Genomic DNA, 20,683 nt, shown 5'->3' with positions numbered 1-20,683 from the left:
AAGAGCTCTTGCTTCCCAGCCCTCAATTTAGTGACTTTAGTAAATAATGATGCAACTGTTGAATTGTCACCACGGCTCAATTTGGGATGTTTTCCCCTCCCTAAAAAGTTCCTGAAGGGATAGGTTGCTCAGTGCCATTCCCATATCCACCTAGGACAGCAACTCATTTTCTCTACTGTCTGACGGATTAGCGACTTCTTAACATTTAAGAAATAAATGAAATAAAAATATGTTTGCTGATGCCTTCTTTTGCTTAGCATACTTTGAGGTTATCTGGATTGTGGCATGTGTCGGTGTATCATCCTTTTTCATCATTGAATAGTATTCCATTGCATTGATTTATGGTAGGGACGCTATCTGCTTTAACCTAGGACTCAGGAGCCACATCTCTGTCGTTGGTATTCTCTAAGACAGTTTGTGATACAAAGTAGCACCTGGTCAATACATTGGATGATGGGAAAGGGACTTTTATGTTGTTTAACTCTTATGTTGTGATTCACTTCAGATCAAAACTATTTGGAGTAGCTGTCTATTGAATGTGTATAGATATATTTTTCTTTTTGTGTGTGTGGACATGAGTGTCTATGTATAGTGTATGTATATATGCATGTGTGCATGCGTGTGCATACATGTAGCAAGTATATGTGTAGAGGGTGGGGGGTCAACCTTGGGTGTTTTCTTTCATTGCTCTCCACTTTATTTTTTGAGGCGGGTTCTCTCACTGAACCCGGAGCTCACAGATTAGCTAGTCTGGCTGACTAATGAATCCCAGGGACCCTCCAGCTTTCATATCCCCACACATGGCTTTAAAAATGGGTGCTGGGATTCCAGTATCAGGTACCCTTGTTTATGGGGCAGAAACTTCACAGCCTGTATTTCTTACCTGATACAACGTAGTAGCTGCCTACTAGCAACTACACTCTTTCAGGTACCATCGGTCACCTGGAGTAAGAGTGTAGGAACAGGAGAGGGTGTGCTTAAGCCACATGTCTGTACCACAGCACGGTTGGGAAAGACACAGCATATCACTACGTAGCTCCTATCCTCACAGGGCGGGCGTGTGCAGCCCACCTGGTGGGGCTATCAAAGCACAGCTGTGCTCGTTGTACGTGTAGGCAGACACAGCTGAGTTGCTTCACCTTGTTGACTGTTGTGAATAACAGCTGCGTCAGTTTCCTGCGGCTGCTGTAGCAAACGCTGGCAGATTCGATGGCTGGAGGCAACACGAATGTGTTATCTCATGTTCTGGAGCCCAGCGTTGTGGAATGAAGGTGTGTGGACTAGTCTGCATGCCCCTGGGGACTCAGCAGAGTCTGTCCCATGCTGCTGCTGGCTCCCAGCGGTGGCTGGCTGTTGGAGTTGGCTGGGTCACAGCAGATCTCAGCTCCCATTCAGTCTCCTTCCCTTCCCTCGGCTTGTAGAAAACGCCCTGAGGTAACTAAGGGTCCTCTGCAGATCCTCAGGCCCGCTGCCTCTTGTGGCTGATGAGGCGGAACCCACAGCTGCAGGAGATTGACGTGACAACCCCAGGGTCCACTCTTCTGTCCCCTCTGCATCAACCGATAAGGGTATCATGTATGTGTGACGTATGTTTTCTTCTTTCTGTTGCCCTCCTACGAATTGATTTGTTGAGCCATGTAGGAAACGTGTTTAGCTTTCCAGAAACGGCTAGTCTAGATTCTAAAGGGTCTCTTGTTCTAGAGCACGACTCCGTATTCAGGGCGAACATCTTTTTAAATGTAGCCATCGTAGTAGGTGTGGAAGCGGCATCTAATGGCGAGATTCTGCTTTGCATTCCCCTCATGACTAATGTTGTTGAGCGTGTTTTCATGTGCCTCTTAGTCACTCTTAAGTGGAGCTACGGCAAAATACCTATGTGAAGGTCTGGTCCGTTCTTACCCCTCCCCCCTCCCCCTCCCCCAAACCCCCAACCCTCACCCCCAACCCTCACCCCCCACCCCCGCCCCTGTTTGGTTGTGATTTAGTTTGCTGCCTTCTACTCTGGGGCCCTAACAATGTTGCTCGTAAGGATTGTGGAGCGCTATGGTTACTCTATCCCCAGAGTATTGAGGGCTGGGATAAGGTGTCATCCCTGCACTGTGACCTATATCACTCTTTTACTAGATGTAGGTATCACTCATGCAGCCTTTTCAACTGGTGAGCACCACATCAAGAAAGCCAAGAGAACACTCCCCTGTGCGTTGATATCGTTCTTCCTCTCACTAGACTATCATATTACCTGGGAGCAGGAGCCACACCCATGCGTTTTATCTGACAGATCATGTGTTATGAGTTAGGCAACCAGTCAGCACATCGGAGGACACACAGCTCTGTTTTCTGCTTTACATGACATTATTCAACAGAGAATGACTTGTTGAGTACTGTAATGGCTGGCATTGGTTGTCATCATGACAGACCTGAAAAGAGGGAACCAAAGTTGATGAAGTCCCTTCATTTGATTGGTCTGTGAGCTTGTCTTGGGGGAAAATTCTCTTAACCATTGGTTGGTGGAGGGTAGCCCACTGTGGGCGCTACCATCCCTAGGCAGGTGGTGGGCCTGGGCTGTATAAATAAGAAGCTGAGCAAGCCAGGAAGCAATGTCCCTTCGTGGTTTTCCCTTCTGTTCCCGCTTCCAGGTTCCGGCCTTGATCCCCTGCCTTGGCCTCTCTAGATAACGCACTGTAAACTTGGTCAGTATTTTATCACAGCGACAGAGAGGCAAACGAGAACAAGTCCTAACTTTTGAAAAGTGCGTGTTTTCTAATCCCCTTTCCTCTCGTTTACAGCAATCTATAACTACAACGCATCTCAAGATGTGGAGCTCTCCTTGCAGATCGGGGACACCGTCCACATCCTGGAGATGTACGAGGGTGAGTGCAGCGGCCTCCTGCCGCTCAGGGTCCAACAAGAATCAGTAGGAGTTACTTATTAATAACGCACTCAGCGCTATGGTCTGGTCCGTGTGCTCTACTTACGCCTCCTGCTGCAAGGCCAGTGGTGAAAGCCTGGGAAGTACTTATGGTGATTCAGCCCTGTACTGAGGATCGTTTTCAACACAGCCAGCTCCTGGGAATGTGGATATGGCCAGAGATCAGAGCCAAGGTTTTTTTTTTGTTTTTTCCCCTACCGGATGCAGAATAGTTAGCTGCAGAACTGGTTAGGGGAGACACACTTGGGACATCAGGCTTGTGGTAGCTGGAAGGAATAGTTGCCGCTTAGGGGTGGGTCTCTTTCTACTTGGTGCCCAGCGTTGCCAGGTTTGGGGAGAGTGAGGGTGAGGCCTTGTGATGGTACTAAGACACAGAACTAGGTCAGGACTGTAGCAGCAGGCCCTGTGGCTTGTGTTTGCCTGTTTCCTCCAGCTAGTTCAGGCTTGGGCAGTGGTTTTTGGCTAACCTGGGCAATCCTTAAGACAGCGTGTGTGCAAAGCACAGAGCATGCTCACATCCATTCATCCCACCCTGGGAGACCTCCTCCGGGAATTCACATCTCTAGGCCCAAGCCTCGAAGTGACGAAAGTGGCATCCAAACCACTGAGGTTGAGGAGCAAAACAGAGAACAAACTTCTGGGCCCAGTTTATCCCAACCCTGTGAAGGTTGGAGTAAGAGATGATGGGGGAGCTAGGCGGATTTTTCTACCCCCTCAGAGCAAAGCTTGTTGGGCCAGACGTTCTGCATTGGTAAATGCTGGGACAGTGGGATGGCAAAAGTGTCACCTAGAAGCCTGTGCAGATCTCCAGTTAGTGCCAGACGATAGAAGAAGGGGAAGCCACAGGAAGCCTAGGGGAAGTGAAGCAGGGTTAGGCCATCGTCGAGCTCGGTCATCCACCTGCTCGCGTTGGGCACTGCTATGATGGCCGCCTTCCTTACAGCTGGGTCCTTGCACTGCTCTTTCCAGTCCATACCATTCCATTGTAGCCGCTTGGCTCCCATGGGGGCAGCAAGGAGACAGAGAGGGCCCTGTGGACCCCTGCATCCGTGCTCCTGCTTTTACTATCATCCTTGGCCAATGTCAGGCCTCACCAGGCATCGATTCTAAGTCACCACTACACCCACAGCGCTTGACTTGCACGTTTTAGGACCCTTGCTTTTGGAAGCTTCAGTCCCCTCAGACCTTACCAGGCCAGGCCTTTGTCGGGAGTCTGATGGGGGGACAGATACATATATACCATGGTCCCTGCGGACATACTTTCCCACTGTGCAGGGGTAAAAAGCACGTGTTCAACTTTTGTAACTTCCATGTGGGCTTGAAGAAATGTATGCTTAGGGATCATTGAGAATTAAGTTCTGTACGTGACATTTGGATCTGGATTACTTAGCTTATGCTAACCTTTTTCCGGCTTTTTTTTTTTTTTTTTTAATACTGTGTTGAGTTTTTCACCATGATTGTAGTTTCTGTTTACAGAGATGGGAATTTTTTTTCTTTATGTAAGCTCAACCATTTTTTTAGAATATATACACCTGCCATTTTAGACCTTTGCTAAGCATCTCTTTTAACTCCTGCTTACTTATCACTGCCTTCAACTTTGGTAGTGCTTTATGCTTTACTGAATTACAGTCAACTCATTGCAAGGCCCAGCTCTCTAATTTTTTGTCCTGCCGGCCTTAAAAATGCTACTCTAGCCGGGCGTGGTGGCGCACGCCTTTAATCCCAGCACTCGGGAGGCAGAGGCAGGCGGATCGCTGTGAGTTCGAGGCCAGCCTGGTCTACAAAGTGAGTCCAGGACAGCCAAGGCTACACAGAGAAACCCTGTCTGGAAAAACAAACAAACAAACAAACAAAAAATGCTACTCTAAGCCACTTGGACACCCTTTCTTACATCAATAATTGACCCAGGCAAGAAGCCATAACAAGTGCTGGCCTGGCCTCTTTCAGGATTTTTCCTTCTGCAGATTGTGGTGTGGAGATGCTTCCTTCTTTACTAATATGTTCTCTGACTTCTGTCTGTCTCTGTGTCTTCTGTCTGTCTGTCTCTGTATCTCTGTCTCTGCCTCTACCTCTGTCTCTGTCTGTCTCTGTCTGTCTGTCTCTGTGGGGGAGGGGGAGGGGAAGTACTACTTCCTAATTGCCTCAGAGAGAATATGGATGTTGATCTGGCGTAAAAGTTAATGACATCCCTCAAATGCATTCCTGAGATTGTCTTCTCAAAATAGGTTGGCCTTTAAAGTTTTCGTGTGTCTCTGATATTTTTGTGGTAGTTATTTGAAGCATGCTGTTCTCATAGAGTACACATTAGTAGTGGTCTTGAGTGTGTTCACTCTTACATTTTGCCTAGTGATCTTGCTGATGTCTGAACCTAGATCATCGTGCGGGTTAAGCGTCTCTTATCCAGAGAACCTGAGACCGGGAAGTCTTTGTGATTTCAGGTTGTTTGGGATTTTTGGAATATGCATATGGAAATATACAGGGGCTAACACTTAGCCGTAAATTCAGATCTTTGCTTCATATATGTTTTATGCACATAGCTTGAAGATAATCTTATGCAGTATTTTAAATAAATTCATCATGGTGTGTAATCCACCTGGGATATCATGTCAGTGCTCATAACATTTGAGTCTTGGAACATTTTGGGTTTTGGAGTTTTGCCTTAGGGATGTTCACATTGTGCTTGACACAAACACAGACACCCAGACCCCATCATCTCTTTCTGATCCCATGTCATTGACTCCGCAAATCCCTGGTGCTTGTAGTGTATTGCAGCTCATACAGTGTGATTGCAGGGAGTGCTGTGTTGACCGCCATACAGAAAACCTCACCGACACTGCACTTGGAGGGAGATCAGGAGCTGTTGGCCCTGCCAGCAAGAAGAGGCTTTTCTTCTAATTGTTGCCATGGAGTGCTGGTTGTCAGTCACAGAATGCTGGGCTCTCCAAGAAGGATGTCACCTGCTGTGCTTTCAGAGTGGACCCGTGTCCGGGTGTGCATTGAGAAGCAGAGCACATGCAGAGTTCATACCTTCCGTGTGGCACATCAGTTTCACGCAGCTCATTATGCGTATTATGTTTTGTCCAATGGTGCTTCTTTCACGAGATTCGTTTTTAAGTACTGCCCGCCTTGCCCCACTCTCAGGGGGGAGGCTCTTGTATCTGCTTAGCACTTTTGAGTTCTTGGCGTGAGTCTTGAATTCCTTTATTATTTCAGGCAGTTGAGGACTCGGGGCAGGAGCGCTTTGCAAACATGAGACCTGCAGGAAATGCTGAGTAATGACTTGCGTTCTGCCCCTCTGCCTGCTCCTGTCCTTCTTTAAAACAAATAAACAAAATGGAAACGCCCATGGTACTGGCAGAGAGAATGCCAGGGTGAGGCTGGCACCGTTTCTTGGCCTCTGGGGTCTATGTCTTGCAGCTTCCTGTTGGTGATTTGGAGACTCTCCCTCTTCACATCCTGCCCCACCCCCCACCTTTGAGACAAGCATACCTGATCTGTGTGTGCTGTTTTGCCTTGGACCTGTGTCCTTGCAGACAATTTTTATTTTTATTTTTATTTTTTAATGCTTTCAGCCTACAGCCCACAACAGAATACCGAGGACTCTCCTTGGCTGCTTCCTGCCCTGTGGTTCAATGAGTGATTCCCCCCAAGAGCCTAGGGGCACATCTGGCTCCTGCTGAATCTCCAGGTGCCCATCATCACTTTTGACACGCAGTAGGCCCCTCAGCAAAAGTCTGGAATGAGTGCAGGTGATACAAGAAACCGTGACAAGCTGGAAGGCACTCTGCCCACTGCAGACCACAGAAGGATTTGGTTATTATACATGATTTTGTTTTTAATCTGAAACAGCAGCTTTATTAAGACATAACTCAAATGCCACACTGCTTATCCCCACAGTGTACGGTTCTGTGGTTATTTTCTCTGCATACTATGTAGGGAGGGGGGGCAACTAACTGCCCATCACTGCTTTCGTTAGCCCCACCTTCATAGTACCACTGATCAGCCATTCCCCTGACTCCAGGCAAACACACACCTGCTTTCTGCTTCTGTGAGTTGTGCTAGACCTTTATCGTAACACAGCCAGACAGTGCGCGGTGCTTTGTGTGTCTGGCTTCTTCTGATTAGAATGGTGTGTTCGGGGTTCGTGCATCCTCTAGTAAGTATTGGTACTTACTTCACTTCCTTTTCTTTCAGCTAGCGTCCACTGCATGGACCTACCACATAGTTCGTCATAGGCACATTGGAGCTGTTTTGACCTTTCATGGGCCAGTGCTTTGTTTATGTGTTTGTTTTTGCTTTTGTTTTTTCTTTCTTTCTTTTTTTTTTTTTTTAAGATTTATTTATTTATTACATATATAGTGTTCTGCCTACATGTATATCTGCACACCAGAAGAGGGCCTTAGATCACATTATAGATGGTTGTGAGCCACCATGTGGTCGCTGGGAATTGAACTCAGGACCTTTGGAAGAGCATCCAGTGCTCTTAACCTCTGAGCCATCTCCCTAGCCCCGCTTTTGTTTTTTCTTTTAGGTAGATACGAGGAGCCATGAGAAACTCCTAGAGTGCTTAGTTAATCTTTGACTTAAAAGCCCTAAGACCTCAAGTCTTTAAAGAGAGAGCTGCTCTGGCTTGTCCCTTGTATCTCGGGGCCTCCCCCCACCCCCATCTCCCAGCATAATGTGTTACTTCAAGATGGAAGAAGGAAATGAGTTGGTTAGGGAGGCTTTATGCCACTTCTTGTTCCTGGTGCCCCAAGAGTGGTTTACCTTTAGAGACTGTCAGAGATGAGAGCAGATTGGTGCTGAAGCTGGTTCGTCCCTTTCTAGCACTGGTCTGTCTATGCTTGGTACTGCCACTTTGCTCTTTAACCTTGGAGGGTGTTTGGCAGCGAGACGCCCATAGTCCCCTGTGAATTGTCTTTCCTGCTCCAGATCCATGGGCATGTGGGCGGAGACACTGGGCACATCAGCTGCAGTCACCTTGTCTTTTCAGCAGCACCTGCTCTACACCTACTACCTGCCCAGTTTCTTAAGCACGGGAGATGTCCTAATTCTGGCCGAATCAGTGATGTCTCTCATAAGGTTTGCCTAGGAAGACAGACAAGACAAATAAGTAAATTAAAAAAAAAAAAAAAATATATATATATATATCCAGATACTTACTATGGGAGAAGCAGGCAATGCCGTTGGGACCATAGAGGGAATAGAAGATGGAGGTCTGCGTTAGATTAGGTAGTTTGCTCCCTGTCTAAGTTAATTGTTCATGAACAAAGTGCTTCAGCTATCTCCCTGTCATGAATGTTCCATGTCAGTATGGGTCATTCATTGACTTGGAAGTGACCTATCACAGAATAGTAACATCAACTAATACGTATATTACAGCACGCGTGTAAGGAAAGTGTCAGCATCCAGTCACAGAGCGTCTCTCTCCTGTGACTGACTCTACTACAGGTGGCTGCAAGCCTGGGCCCTGCTGTACTTCTAGTGCTGGTTTTCTGTGCTGAGTTCATATCCATCGAATGACTGTTCGGGGTTCCATAAACCGTTCACGCACTCAGGGGCACGGAGCGGCTGGTGTTAGTAGGGACTCTGTGATCAACGCACGTGGTCAGCTCGTGGTAGAAGTTTAACCAAGTTGAAAAGCTGTCTCAGCCAGGCGTGGTGGCGCACACCTGTAATCCCAGCACTCGGGAGGCAGAGGCAGGCAGATTGCTGTGAGTTCGAGGCCAGCCTGGTCTACAAAGTGAGTCTAGGACAGCCAAGGCTAACACAGAGAGACCTTGTCTCGAAAAACAAAAAGAAAAAGAAAAAGAAAAAGAAAAGATGTCTCAGAGGCGTTCTGAGCTCTGCAGGGCAGGGGCAGCATAAAACTTTGTATGCAGAGTACGCTTTTAAAGACTCAGAGGATAACACAGAGTCTTACACAGGAACTAGGGGAACTGGGCAGCCCTGGAATGTTGACAGGAATAATAAGAAGTGTGGACAGGTGGGGCTTCCCTTTGTACATATGTTACTTTTGTGTAGTACAAGGCCCGTAAAACTCCGCCCCATTCAGAAAGCCCATCCCCATAGACAGGCCGAGCATCCTTTATCCAAAATGCTTGGAAGCAGAGGATTTGGGCTTAATTTTTTTTTAGTGTTTGCATGTTATATGCATATCTCAAAACATTGTGGGAAGCCAAGTGAAAACACAAAATTCGTTTATGTTTTATAAACTCTGTTACACATAACCTTAAGGTAATTTTTATACAGGAACTTTTAGTCTACCTGCCTTTTGACTGTAATCCGGCATATGGTCAGGAGCGGAATTTTCTACTTAGTGACTTCATTCCAAGGCCCAACAAATTTTGGGTTTTGGACCCTTGCATTTTGGACTTTTAAAGGGACGGACAATGAAAAATAAAACGAATGGATTCTGACCGAGGTGGTACGTGCTTTGAGTCTCACCTGCATAAAGCAGACTTTTGCAAGTAGATACAGAGAATGGAGTTCACTTACCTGGTCACTTTCCCTGGTGTTAAATTTTGTCACTGTGGTTATTGAACCCTCCCGACAGAGACTTGACAAAGAGGGCGCATCTGAAAAATTTTCTTCTAGCAGAATCTTAGTAATCATCTTTTTGAGGGGCTGTCACTGGAACCCCTCCTGCGTCGTGTGACCTAGGAAACTGGCTAGCTTTCTGGGAGTGTCTAATTAAAAATGAGCTATCACATGCTATAGTCCTGTATGACCAGGACTATTAAACAGGTCGCCTTGAAGCCATCGTTCCCTCCTTTATACTCATTTCTTTATCTGATCAGCCCCGTTCAGTGGCCATAAGCCAAGTGAGAGGCCGAAAGAACAACAACAGAAATCAAATGAATTAAACAGAACCAGGAGCTGAGGGTGTGTCTCAGCGGTACAGTGCTCACCCAGTGTCCATGAGTTCCCAGGTCCAATCCTGAGAAGCCACCAAGACAGAGTTGTAGTCTGACAAGATGGCTGAACTGAGGAAAGCGCTGGCTTTGAAAGCCTGGTGGCCTAAGTTGTACCTCCCAGAACCCAAAGCGGACAGAAAGCTAACTCCAGAAGGCACGCTTTCGTGCTTTCTCTCTCTGTCTCTCTCTCTGTCTCTCTCTCTGTCCCTCTCTCTGTCTCTCTCTCTCTCTCTCCCTCTCTGCCTCTCTGTCTCTCTCACTCATGCACGCACACACATCTTAATAGCATGTTGGCATGCTAATTTACTGGCTAGGAGGTGCATTAGCACCCCCCACATATTTGTAACATTTGTGTTGTCCCCTTAGTCAAACCCTGGGAGTCCATACTGTCACCATGGCGTAGTTATAGAGACAACTGACTTTCCGAACATAAATGGCAGCTCGCATCTGATGGCAAGCTCCGCTTGCAGACTTCTGGCTTTAGCTTGGGAAGCAGATCAGGCCTTACGGTGTTTTGTGCAGGGTTACTTCCCACATCTGCTTGACCTTTACCTTAAGGACAGTGTGTCATCAGCCATACCTCTGGGAACATTCTTTCCTGAACCGTGTTGTGTTTTTATAAAGACACGTGGTAGTAGGAGTGTGTTTGGGAGAGACGTTAATTAAATGCTATAGCCATTGAAATGTCTCTTCTCAAATTGAATCTCCGCCCCCCCCCCCTCTGTGTGTGTGTGTATGAGGGTGCCCTTACACGCATGCATGTGAAAAGAAGAGGGCAACTTCTGTCATTTTTTCAGGAGCTACCCAGCTTGTTTGTTGAGACAGGGTCTCCTAGTGGGATCTGAGGCTGACCAGTTAGGCTGGATGGCAGGGTGGGTGGCTAGCTGTCTGGCTGGGTGGGTGGCCTGTTGGGTACCCTCTTATCTTCTCCTGGCATTTCACATGGGTGCTCAGGAGCAAACTTAGCTCCTCATGCTTGCGTGGCAAGCCTTGACTAACCGAGCTGTCCCCCAGCCTTCATAAGCCTTATACAACACAGAATGTCTCCTTCCTTTTTTTTTTTTTCCTTTTAAGATAACGTTTGAGTGTGCTCCTGAAATACATCCTAACATATGTTCTTTGGACATAGGCGTCTGTCCAATCTCCTGATGTGGGGATTACAGCTCTTTCCTGAGTGGTACCTTCATTCCATTACCCATCATGCACTAGGACTTGGCACTGATCCGTTTGGGCAGCTGCCTCTGTATCTACAGAGACAAGTGAACCTGAAAACAAAGAAGTTTCTGGAATGCCCAAAAAGGAATGTTCCCAGCAGCTCCCAACTGACTGATTTTGGTCTCTAGGGATCATGGTTAGATCACGGGGCATGGAATAGTAGAGCAAGCTCCTTATACCCCAAACCATGCCTTTGTTTGCTGGGCCATTCACCTTTTGTAGGTACCTTTTGTTTAAAAAAAAAAAAAAAAAAAAAGAAAAGAATGCTTTATAAGTAGCATGTCCCCAATTTCATGTTTAATAATTAAAGTAATGATAGATAGAAGGTAGATACAAAGTAGATACAAGGTACCAGGCAGCAGATCTTGTAGAGTATGGGGCGAGATGGAAAGAGGGAGGGGCACCCCAAAGAGAGAGGGGGGAGGGGGAAAGGGAGGAAGTAGAGTGGGTAGAGACACATGTAGAGAGTGAGAGAGTAGAAAGAGAGAGACCACGGGGAGGGTCTGTCCTTTTACATGGCCCTGGGCAGGGTCCCGGCAGGGTCCCGCCCCCCATGGCAGGTCAGCCATGACATCCCAGGTAGGCAGACCGAAGCAGAATGCTAACACCCAAACTATCCTGGGCCAAGATTCACTCAAGGATTTGGGAGTTAAAAACCAGAGTGACCATGTTGGCCCACTTAGAGGAAAAGTTCTGTGAAGGCCCCTAAGGCAAGGCATGGCCCCTTGTCTGACACTGGCCACATGTGCATGTGTCACCTCTTGACTGTTGCCTGTGACTTGGCCTTCCTCCTGGAGGTACTTTACCATCTGAAGCAGATCTCTCTGTGGAGTTGATTTCTGTTACCATCTATCCTTGGTAAGCAGAAGGAAATCTTCTTTGTATTTGTAGTCAGAGATAGAGTTTGTCGTAGAGTGGCCTGAAAAGCAGGTTGTGTGTGAGAGTGTAATCCTATTGAAGAATGGCTTTTAGGCTGAAGGCTTCATTACATTAGATTGGTAGTGACTCCCACGGTCCAGATGTGTTCTCATTTATGAGGGGAGCAAGGCCTTGCCCCTGCCAGCTCTACCACCCTCAGGTTACACTTGTGTGGCTTGTTTGGAACAGCTTTTAGGTGACCCTGTTTCCAAAGTGCGTGCGTGACCTGGGTCAAAGAGACTTTGTGTTGTCACTGACAAACTCCACCAAATGAGCGCCTGCAAACCAGGATCCCTTTCAACTTTAAAATAAGTGTTGAAGGGGCTAAAGAGACTGGCTCAGTGGCTTAAAATACTTAACTGTGCTTCCATCCCCCGCCTTGCTTGCCAAAAGGTTGATGGATTTATCCTCCAGCACGGAAACAACAGAATGGAATTGACCTCCACTGTCTTTTAAATCCTTTGACTTTTTTTTTTTTTTTTTCTTCCTTTAGGCTTATTTGCAAGAGCCCTCTGCCTTCAGATGTAAACAGCTGAGGCTCAGGGCTCCAGGAGGCTGCGGGATGCTCCCCAGGGATAGAGGCAGACCACTGTCCTCTGTAATGAGGGGTTTCATACTGAGACTTTCTTCACCCTGTGAGGGCCGGCACCCAGCTGGCTCAGGATTCCCTGAGGTTCTGCTGGCTTTGGTTTGAGGGACAGCTCACCAGGTTCTGGACCAGGTTTACCTGGTCCTCAAGGGTGCAACCTTTGACTCTGGCCTAATTAAGCTAGCAGGCTTGAGACAGTTAAAGGGAAAACAACAGGATTTAGCACCTGCTCCTCATCTGTGGATGCTGCCTCCTCTCTGCCCCGTGTGTCACGTGGAAGCTATAAACAGCAGCTCCTTCCCTGCTCCTGGCTTTTAATTTCTGAGAGGATAAACATAATTTATCGATCTTCTATGTGTGCGTGAGCAGGAACGCCCATTTATCTTGTGCTTGTGGGGGAACATTCTGTAAGTCGCACATCGAACGGTGCTTTCATTGCCTGGGAAGTCTTCAGCATTCCCCAGTAATTGCCCGAGTCTGGAGCATATTCATAACACTCCTTTGTGAGCTGGAGTCTCCAGGCGGTTCCATTAAAGGGCCCTTTGTATTTGGTTACTTGTTTATGGATCTGTTTCCTTCCGCCTTAAAGACGGTGTCTGATACACTCCACTTCAAGAAGTGTTTTTATGTATAATGAATGAATGGCCACATGAGCGATGCAGACCTCAGCCCTGATGGGTCTCCTCAGAGATTTCCAACCACACTCTCCCGCCATCCCCCCCCCCCCCAGTAGCTCTTCTGCTGAAGTCAGCCTTCCCACATACGCTCTCGTTCCTTCTGGACTTGAGTCCCTGTGTGAAATTTTCTTTCTATGCCTGTTGTTGTATCTATGAATTCTTTTCTTTTCCTCATTTGCATTATAAAGTAAAAATTGGGGCAGAGAAAAACACTCCATGTCTTGGTTTCCTGGCATGTTTAACTGTTGATTGAGGTCCATGCTGGAACTTTTAGGAATAGTACAAACTCCAGGTGCACGCCTGTAATCCCAACACTTGGGGAGGCAGAGGCAGGTAGATTGCTGTGAGCTCGAGGCCAGCCTGGTCTACAAAGTGAGTCCAGGATAGCCAAGGCTATACAGAGAAACCCTGTCTCGAAAAACAAAAACAAACAAAAAGTACAAACTCATTCAAAATCAAATTGAGAGCTTGCTAAGAGTAACTAGGATGGATAATGTCATTGATGAAACACAAGACAAAGGACAGTCATAAAGATGTCTGGTATTTTTTACACCCCACCCAATCTCATTTCAGAGGTATTTCCAAACAAAAGATCTCAGAGTGATATCATTCTGCTAGAGGTCATTTATATATAATTATATATGTGATTTATATATAATTTATATAGTAATTTCCACTTGATAGTTTTCTTCTTCCTTTCCCGTCCATATTTAAAGACTTCAGGGAAAAATTTTGATGCTGTAACGTGCACTTAGATAAACAGTAGAATAAGTCTTATCAAACGACAAAGCCTGCACATCTCATCCCGGAGTGCTCTGAGTGTCTTTCTTGCATATGATTCCCATTGCAACCACTGGCCACTGTTCTCACTTTAGTTACCAATTATTAGTTTTACCTGCTGGCCAGCCCTATGTCAGTGGAATTATACACGTCTATTGTGTGGGTTCTTTCACTCACTATTATGGTTTTTAGAGTCATTTATAAGGTTGTACATAAGTAATTTTTCTGTGTTGTTTAATAATACTCATTGTACAAACAAGCCATGATTCGTTCACTCAAATGTCACTGTGCCTTCTGAGTCCCACCTTTAGCTTAAAAGAATTAAGACATCAGCAAACATTCCTGTGAAGCATTTTTGTATTGTGTTTCCATTTATCTTGAGTAAATACCTAGGCATGGAAATATTGCTAAGTCATAGGTTATGTGTAACTTTATAGAAATTACCAGCATGGTGAGAGAGTTGCTATAGTTGGGGTTTATTTTATTGTGATGAAACTCCATGACCAAAAGCAACTCAGGGAGGGAAGGGTTTATTTTATCTTCTATTTCCATGTCACAGTCTGTTATAGAAGAAAATCAAGGCAGGAACCTGGAGGCAGGGACTGCTACAGAGGCCATGGGGGAATACTATTTACTGGCTTGCTCCTCATGGCTTGCCCAGCCTGTTTTCTTACACAGCTCAGGACCACTGCCCAGGGATGACACCACCCAAGGTGAACTGGACCCTCCCTTATGAAAATATCACATGGGCTTGCCCACAGGCCGATCTTACAGAGGTGTTTTCTTAAATAAGATTCTTTCTTCCCATGTCTATATTTGTGTCAAATTGACATAAACCAACCAGCACAAGGTCCAATAACTCCTAGCCCTTATTAAATGTGTGCACAGCCAGTCTCTTTGACCATAGTCATTCTAGAGGGTAGATGGTGGTATCCAATTATATCTTTTTAAATGAAAGATGTAATTATGCAAAAGTCACTATATTTAGTGTGTAATTCAATGAGTTTTGAGAAGTGTATATCATCATGAAATACAACTAGAATTGATATGTATTTCTACTGCTGTGATGAAATACCATGGCCAAGGAAACTGATTTGGGAAAAAAAAAAAAAAAAAAAAAGCCATTGAATTGGCAACTTGCTTACAGTTTCAGTGAGATCCATGACCATCATCGTAGGGAGCATGGCAGCAGGCAATAATGGCATTGTAGCAGTGGCTGAGGGCTACTTCTTATCCACAACTTGGGGAGAGAGGGGGCGGGGCAGACGGGCAGACAGACATAGAGATACACAGAGACATACACAGAAACAGAGAGATTGACTGGGCCCGGTGAGGGCTTTTGAAACCCAGTGACACACCTCCTCCTACAAGGCCACACCTCCTAATCCTTCCCAAACAGTTACACCAACTGCAAAAAGAAACTTACAAACCCATGAGCCATGAGGGGTGGACTCCGTTCAGACCACCGCACCATCTCATGAGCCCCCTCACATTCCCTCATTTCCCTTTCTAGTCAGCTCCACACCATAACAACACGCGTGTTCTCTATTGTAATTTTGCTTTTGCCTGGTTTGCCAGCATTCATCAATGTTTTTCTCAAGTGTAAATTGTACCAGTCACAAAGACATGGAACTTTAAATGGTTTAAACTGTGTGTTTGTGTGTGTGTGTGTGTCTGTCTGTCTTTATGTGTGCTTGCTTGCCTGCCTGCGAGTGAGTACAGGCATGTGTGTGGAGGTAAGAGGCTAAGATGCAGGGGTCTCTGTCTTCTTCTCTTCCATCCTGTGGGTTCAAGAGGTTGAACCACAGTCCTCAGACTTGTTGACAGACACCTTACCCTGAGTACTGCGCCATCTCGGGCCCTGGTTATTTTTTGCCAGTCCATAATGACAAACAGCAGTTCCTTCTAACCCCTCCTCATCTCTGAGGAGTTTCAGTCCTTTCTGAAATCTTTCTAGTATTTTATCCAGCTAAGAATAGGCAATTCCACGTCCCATTTTATTTACTAATCTCTTGCTATGGAAAATTACAACTTAGTCCCCCTATATGCCTTGCCAAGTCTATGTGTACTTGATTTTCACTAATATTGATAACCTAAGATAGGTTCATTGTATTTGTTTATTTCTGATTCATGTTGTTTGGATTGCTATGCCTGTGTGGATCCAGTGGTGAGAGGCTGTATCCTGGTCACATTTCTTTTCCCTTTTATCTTGATCCTCTCTGGGCTGACCTTCGTTCCAGACTCCTGGTATTTGACAGAAGGGTTTCCCCTTCCATTAACATGGTCAGCTATTAAATGAAAATTATCATTTATGATTCTACTTGGTCCTTGAGCTGCCATGCCAGTCTGGCTCCTCTGGTCACCTGCCCCCCAGTGCACATGTCCAGTGTTCCATGCCATGCCAGCAGGACTCAGTTGTTGAGGGAGGGAAGCCCAAGGGTCAGGGTCGGGTGCCTATTTTTACTATCATTCCCATACCGTAGAATAACAGTATGTGCCATTTACATAAGCCCAGGAGCCAAGCACCCTTCCTTCCTCCCTTCTTGCCCATTGCTAGTGAAGCCATAAGCAACCGAAACTGCTCCTAAATATACTCTCAGTTGTCTTGTCGTTTCCCGTTTTCAGGGCGCCCACCAGTCTCCCCCGTTCCTAATACTTGCCACATCCGTGGTCCGTTCTTGTATAGCAGCCAGGTGTGCTTTTTTTTTTTTTTTTTTTTTTAAGTGCAAGCACACGACGGCGTTTACATACTCTTCCCCCCTCCTGTGCTCACCGTTCTCCTTAGGCTAAAGCTGGGATTCCACACAGTACTTGGCACTTTTACCCTGGGGTGACACTTTTGCTGATGCATTCGCGTCACCAGGGAGCCTTTGAGAAGCTCTATGTCTGGCCTTGATTAAATGAGAATATTTGGGGAGATGGCACCAGGCATCAGTCTTTTATATGTTTCCCTGGCAAGTCGAATGGGTGTCCAGAGTGGAGACCCACACTCCTCTCTCACCCTCATGGTGTCTCTTCTCCCTGACTCCGCCTCTCACTTTCTACTCTTCTGTCTTTGGACAGAATCCTTGCCTGATAGTCTTTTCACTGGATTTGCTCCTGTCTGGAAGTCCTTTCCTGGTCATTTTCCTGCCTGCTGCAGAGAAAAATGAGTGTAGACCAGAATAGTCATTTTGTGCTTTCCCTAGTAGTTACACACACTGTGATTCTAGGCGTGAGCTAGAGGGCTGTATGGAAATCTTTCTCATCCCCCACCACCTCCCCCCAAGATGACAGGTTTAGGCAACATAATTTTGTGATGAGTGGCTGTGTAAAACACCATTTACGGGCGTGCAGATGCGTTCCTCTGGGTAAGTGGGTCACACTGTCTGTCTTGTGACTTCTTAGTTTTTTTTGAAAAGTGAAAACTGCCTCACCTGCTCTTTCATAGTGTGACCTCCAGCTCCGCTCTTGATCCGCAGTGACTTCGAAGCCAACTCTTCACCCAAAACTGTTTTTTGTATTTTAGCAGAACCAAGACCAGGGAGGGCCGGAGACCCTTGGGTAACAGGAGGAATGTTCCGTGTACCTCAGCTTAACCCGATTGATTGCCTGCACAAGAGCTTCCTAAAGTGAGACCAGTGTTTCTGCTGACAGACCCTTTTCACAACCTTGTGCCTTGGTGCAGACTACACCCCCTCTGCGACACACAACAAATTCTTCATATTTTTTTAGTTTCACTGCCATGTGAAAATTTGTGAAAGCGTTACTCAGTCTGTACCCAAAGAAACAACATAATTTTACACTTGTAACATGTGAAAATACGGAGTATGGGACTATTTTCTGACTGATTTCTTAAATAACAAATATGGAACAGCTCTAGAGGTCTGTTGGCAGCTGCCTGCAAGTCTTACTGCCCTTTGCATCTCCTTACTCTGTGCTGACATGACTCTTTGCAGTAGGGTTCCCTGAGGCAAGATGACGACTGAGCAGCCCACTGATGCCTTAGGGGATGGGCATGGCCCTAAGAAAAACCCGACTGTTCAGTCGTTTCCAATATAAAGAACTTGTCTGCAGACACCTTCAGTTGTGTACGCCATGATAAATGGGAAAAAGTCTGTGTATAAATACTTTAATGGAATTTTACAAAAAGGATCAAAGCTCCGTGTGGTGTGTGCTGTTATTCTTGACATCTCAGCGCTTGGGAGGCTTAGGCCAGGTCCTCCGCAAGAGCAACAGGTGCTCCTGGCTGCTGAGTCATCTCTCAGCCCTCTTCTCTGTGCAGATTTTAAGTCTGTGGGGGAGAGACTATGGCTATAAACTAGATCTTTACTGTGTAAGAAACAGAATGGGTCACAGTCTAAGGCAGTGGTTCTCAACCTTCCTGATGCTGAGACCCTTAATACATATAGTTCCTCATGTTGTGATGACCCCCAACCATAGTTATTTCCGTTGCCACTTCATAACCGTAATTGTGTGCTACTGTTATAAATCATAATGAAAAAAAGTTCATGTGTTTTCCGGGGGTCTTAGAGGACCCCAGTGAAAAGGTCCCCGAGGGGGCGCAACCCACAGGTTGAGAACCGCTGCTCTAAAGCCCTCATTGGTGCTGATCGCTCAGTTTCCATCCCAGCTTTGCAGATAGGGCATAAGAATGTGTGTTGCGGGTGTCTTTTGGTTCCTCCCAGAAAACATAAAATGCTTTGTGTTTCTTCCCCCCCCCCCCCCACAGGCTGGTACAGAGGATACGCCCTGCAGAACAGATCTAAAAAGGTATGGCGCATGGTTCTGTTTCTGACTTCCTTGGACTGTCCACTAGTTGTGTGCTGTGCTGCGGGATCCCTTTACCTAGATTGCTTTCTTTTTGATGGCTCTTCCTTTGATCTGAAAACAAATGCTTTGGCCTCAGTGCTCAAGAGGGAGAATGTGAGTTCCATGCGCATGCTTCGCAGCAGCTGACTCAAGAGAAGGCCTCAGACTTCCTGCTGTCTACCCTTGAAGCTGACTGAGGCAGCAGGACAGTAACAGTGCCCTAAGGACCTGTGTCAGGGAGGAAGGGCCGGGACCCATTTCTCCCTATGTCCTTAACTTCCAGTCTGTACACTGCCACAGCTGAAGGGTCCTGTCACCTGACTCATCCCATTAAATGTGAGGCCCACAGAGTAACATGGAGTCATTGTAGCAGATTATAACCAACACGCAACAGAAAACAAGACTGAGAAACAGAGTCGCTTGTGACACATTTACCTTGGGTATTTATGTAGTTCATGCTTTTTATTGATTGTGTGTGTGTGTGTGTGTGTGTGTGTGTAGTACTGGACTGTAAATGTGTTTCTTATTACTCATCATGAGCAGAGTTGGAGAAAACACTGGCCTGGACCGTTTCCTTTCCCAGTGTCAGGGCAGCTCATCATCAAACTAAGGAAAGTCTAGTAGTCATGTTAACACACTTCTGGCTTTGCTTTAGACCCCATCAGCGCTTTTCCTTTGATGTTGCTCGCTGAGGCAGTGTAATGCGCCAACACTCTGCTTTTGCGAGAACAAAGTTGACACAGCTTTATTATTTCACAGTTAGCTCGCGTGCCAATAGCAGAGAGTGAGAAAAACACTTGAGTTTATCAGGGCAGCAAGGGTAGAGATGCTCACAGCTTTTGCTCTTTGACTGCATCACGGCCCAGAGGTAAGCCCTTGCCAGTTGGCCAGTGAAACCCCAGATCTCAAGAGAACACGGAGCTATCAAACGCTTGTCTACCAGGTGGAAGTCACAGAAACCGAAGGCAAGTGTGGCTGAAGTTGTTGACCCTTCAGTCTTAGTGTCGGGCACACTTGTGTACACATACACACACATGCGCACACACACTTCATTCCCTTTGACGATTTCATAATCTAACAAAACAAAGGAACATTTCGCTGTCCCTGCAGGTGCCAAATCCCCCTGGTGTGAGTCTGCCTTGTTCCTGTGGTACCCTGGTGCCTGAGCTTTTCTGCCCACAGTCAGAGGCCTGTGCCACATGCCATTTCCAGCTGAGTTGTTTTCACTGCTTATCTTGCTGACTTCAGCGTCCCCAGTGTTCCAGGAGAGATTTGTGTGGCAGCCAGATGTGTGGCGTGACGAGAGGATGGTAGGAAGAGATGGAAGGCCTCGGGGAAGCTGGTGCCTGGCACGCCCACTCCTGCTGCGTGAGGGTTTAGCCCTGTTAGGAGTAATTTTTACTTACTGTTGTGGATGTTTTTGTTTTGTTTTGTTTTTTCCTCAGAAAAGAGTAAGAGTAAGACCTGAGTTCAATCCTGGGATCTCACAGTGGGATGAGAGAACCAGCTCCTGAAAGTTGTCCTCCGACCTCCAACATAATCCCACACCCCTCCCCTCCCCCAACAAATTAACTACATTTTGCTCTGAATTTGTGACAGATAAAGAGTACCCAGGTGAACCAGGTGGTGGAGCGCACACCTTTTATCCCAGCACTTGGGAGGCAGAGGTAGAAGCAGGGGGATCTCTGTGAGTTCGAGGTCAGCCAGGTCTACAAAGGGAGTCCAGGATAGCCAAGGCTACACAGAGAAAACCCTGTCTCAAACATCTCCCTGCTCCCCCCAAAACAAACAAACAAACAAACAAAAAACTCAACAAAAAAACCCAACTCAGGTCACATAAATTTCCAGCCCTTTCCTTTTTAAATTT

General features: G+C 46.4%; 1 protein-coding gene across 1 annotated transcript in view; it reads left to right on the top strand.

Annotated features, from left to right (window-relative positions):
• Positions 1–20,683, top strand: part of Dock5 (dedicator of cytokinesis 5) — a 186,693-nt gene that overhangs the window by 49,931 nt on the left and 116,079 nt on the right. Inside the window, 2 exon segments of the mRNA XM_051160588.1 lie at positions 2,787–2,870; positions 18,737–18,777. Of these exon segments, the coding sequence (XP_051016545.1) occupies positions 2,787–2,870; positions 18,737–18,777 (125 nt within the window).

Source organism: Acomys russatus, chromosome 18 (genome assembly GCF_903995435.1).
Source record: "Acomys russatus chromosome 18, mAcoRus1.1, whole genome shotgun sequence".
NCBI classification, from domain to species: Eukaryota; Metazoa; Chordata; class Mammalia; order Rodentia; family Muridae; genus Acomys; species Acomys russatus.
The sequence above is the reverse complement of the archived record's forward strand: the minus strand, read 5'-3'. Positions and strand labels throughout refer to the sequence as shown.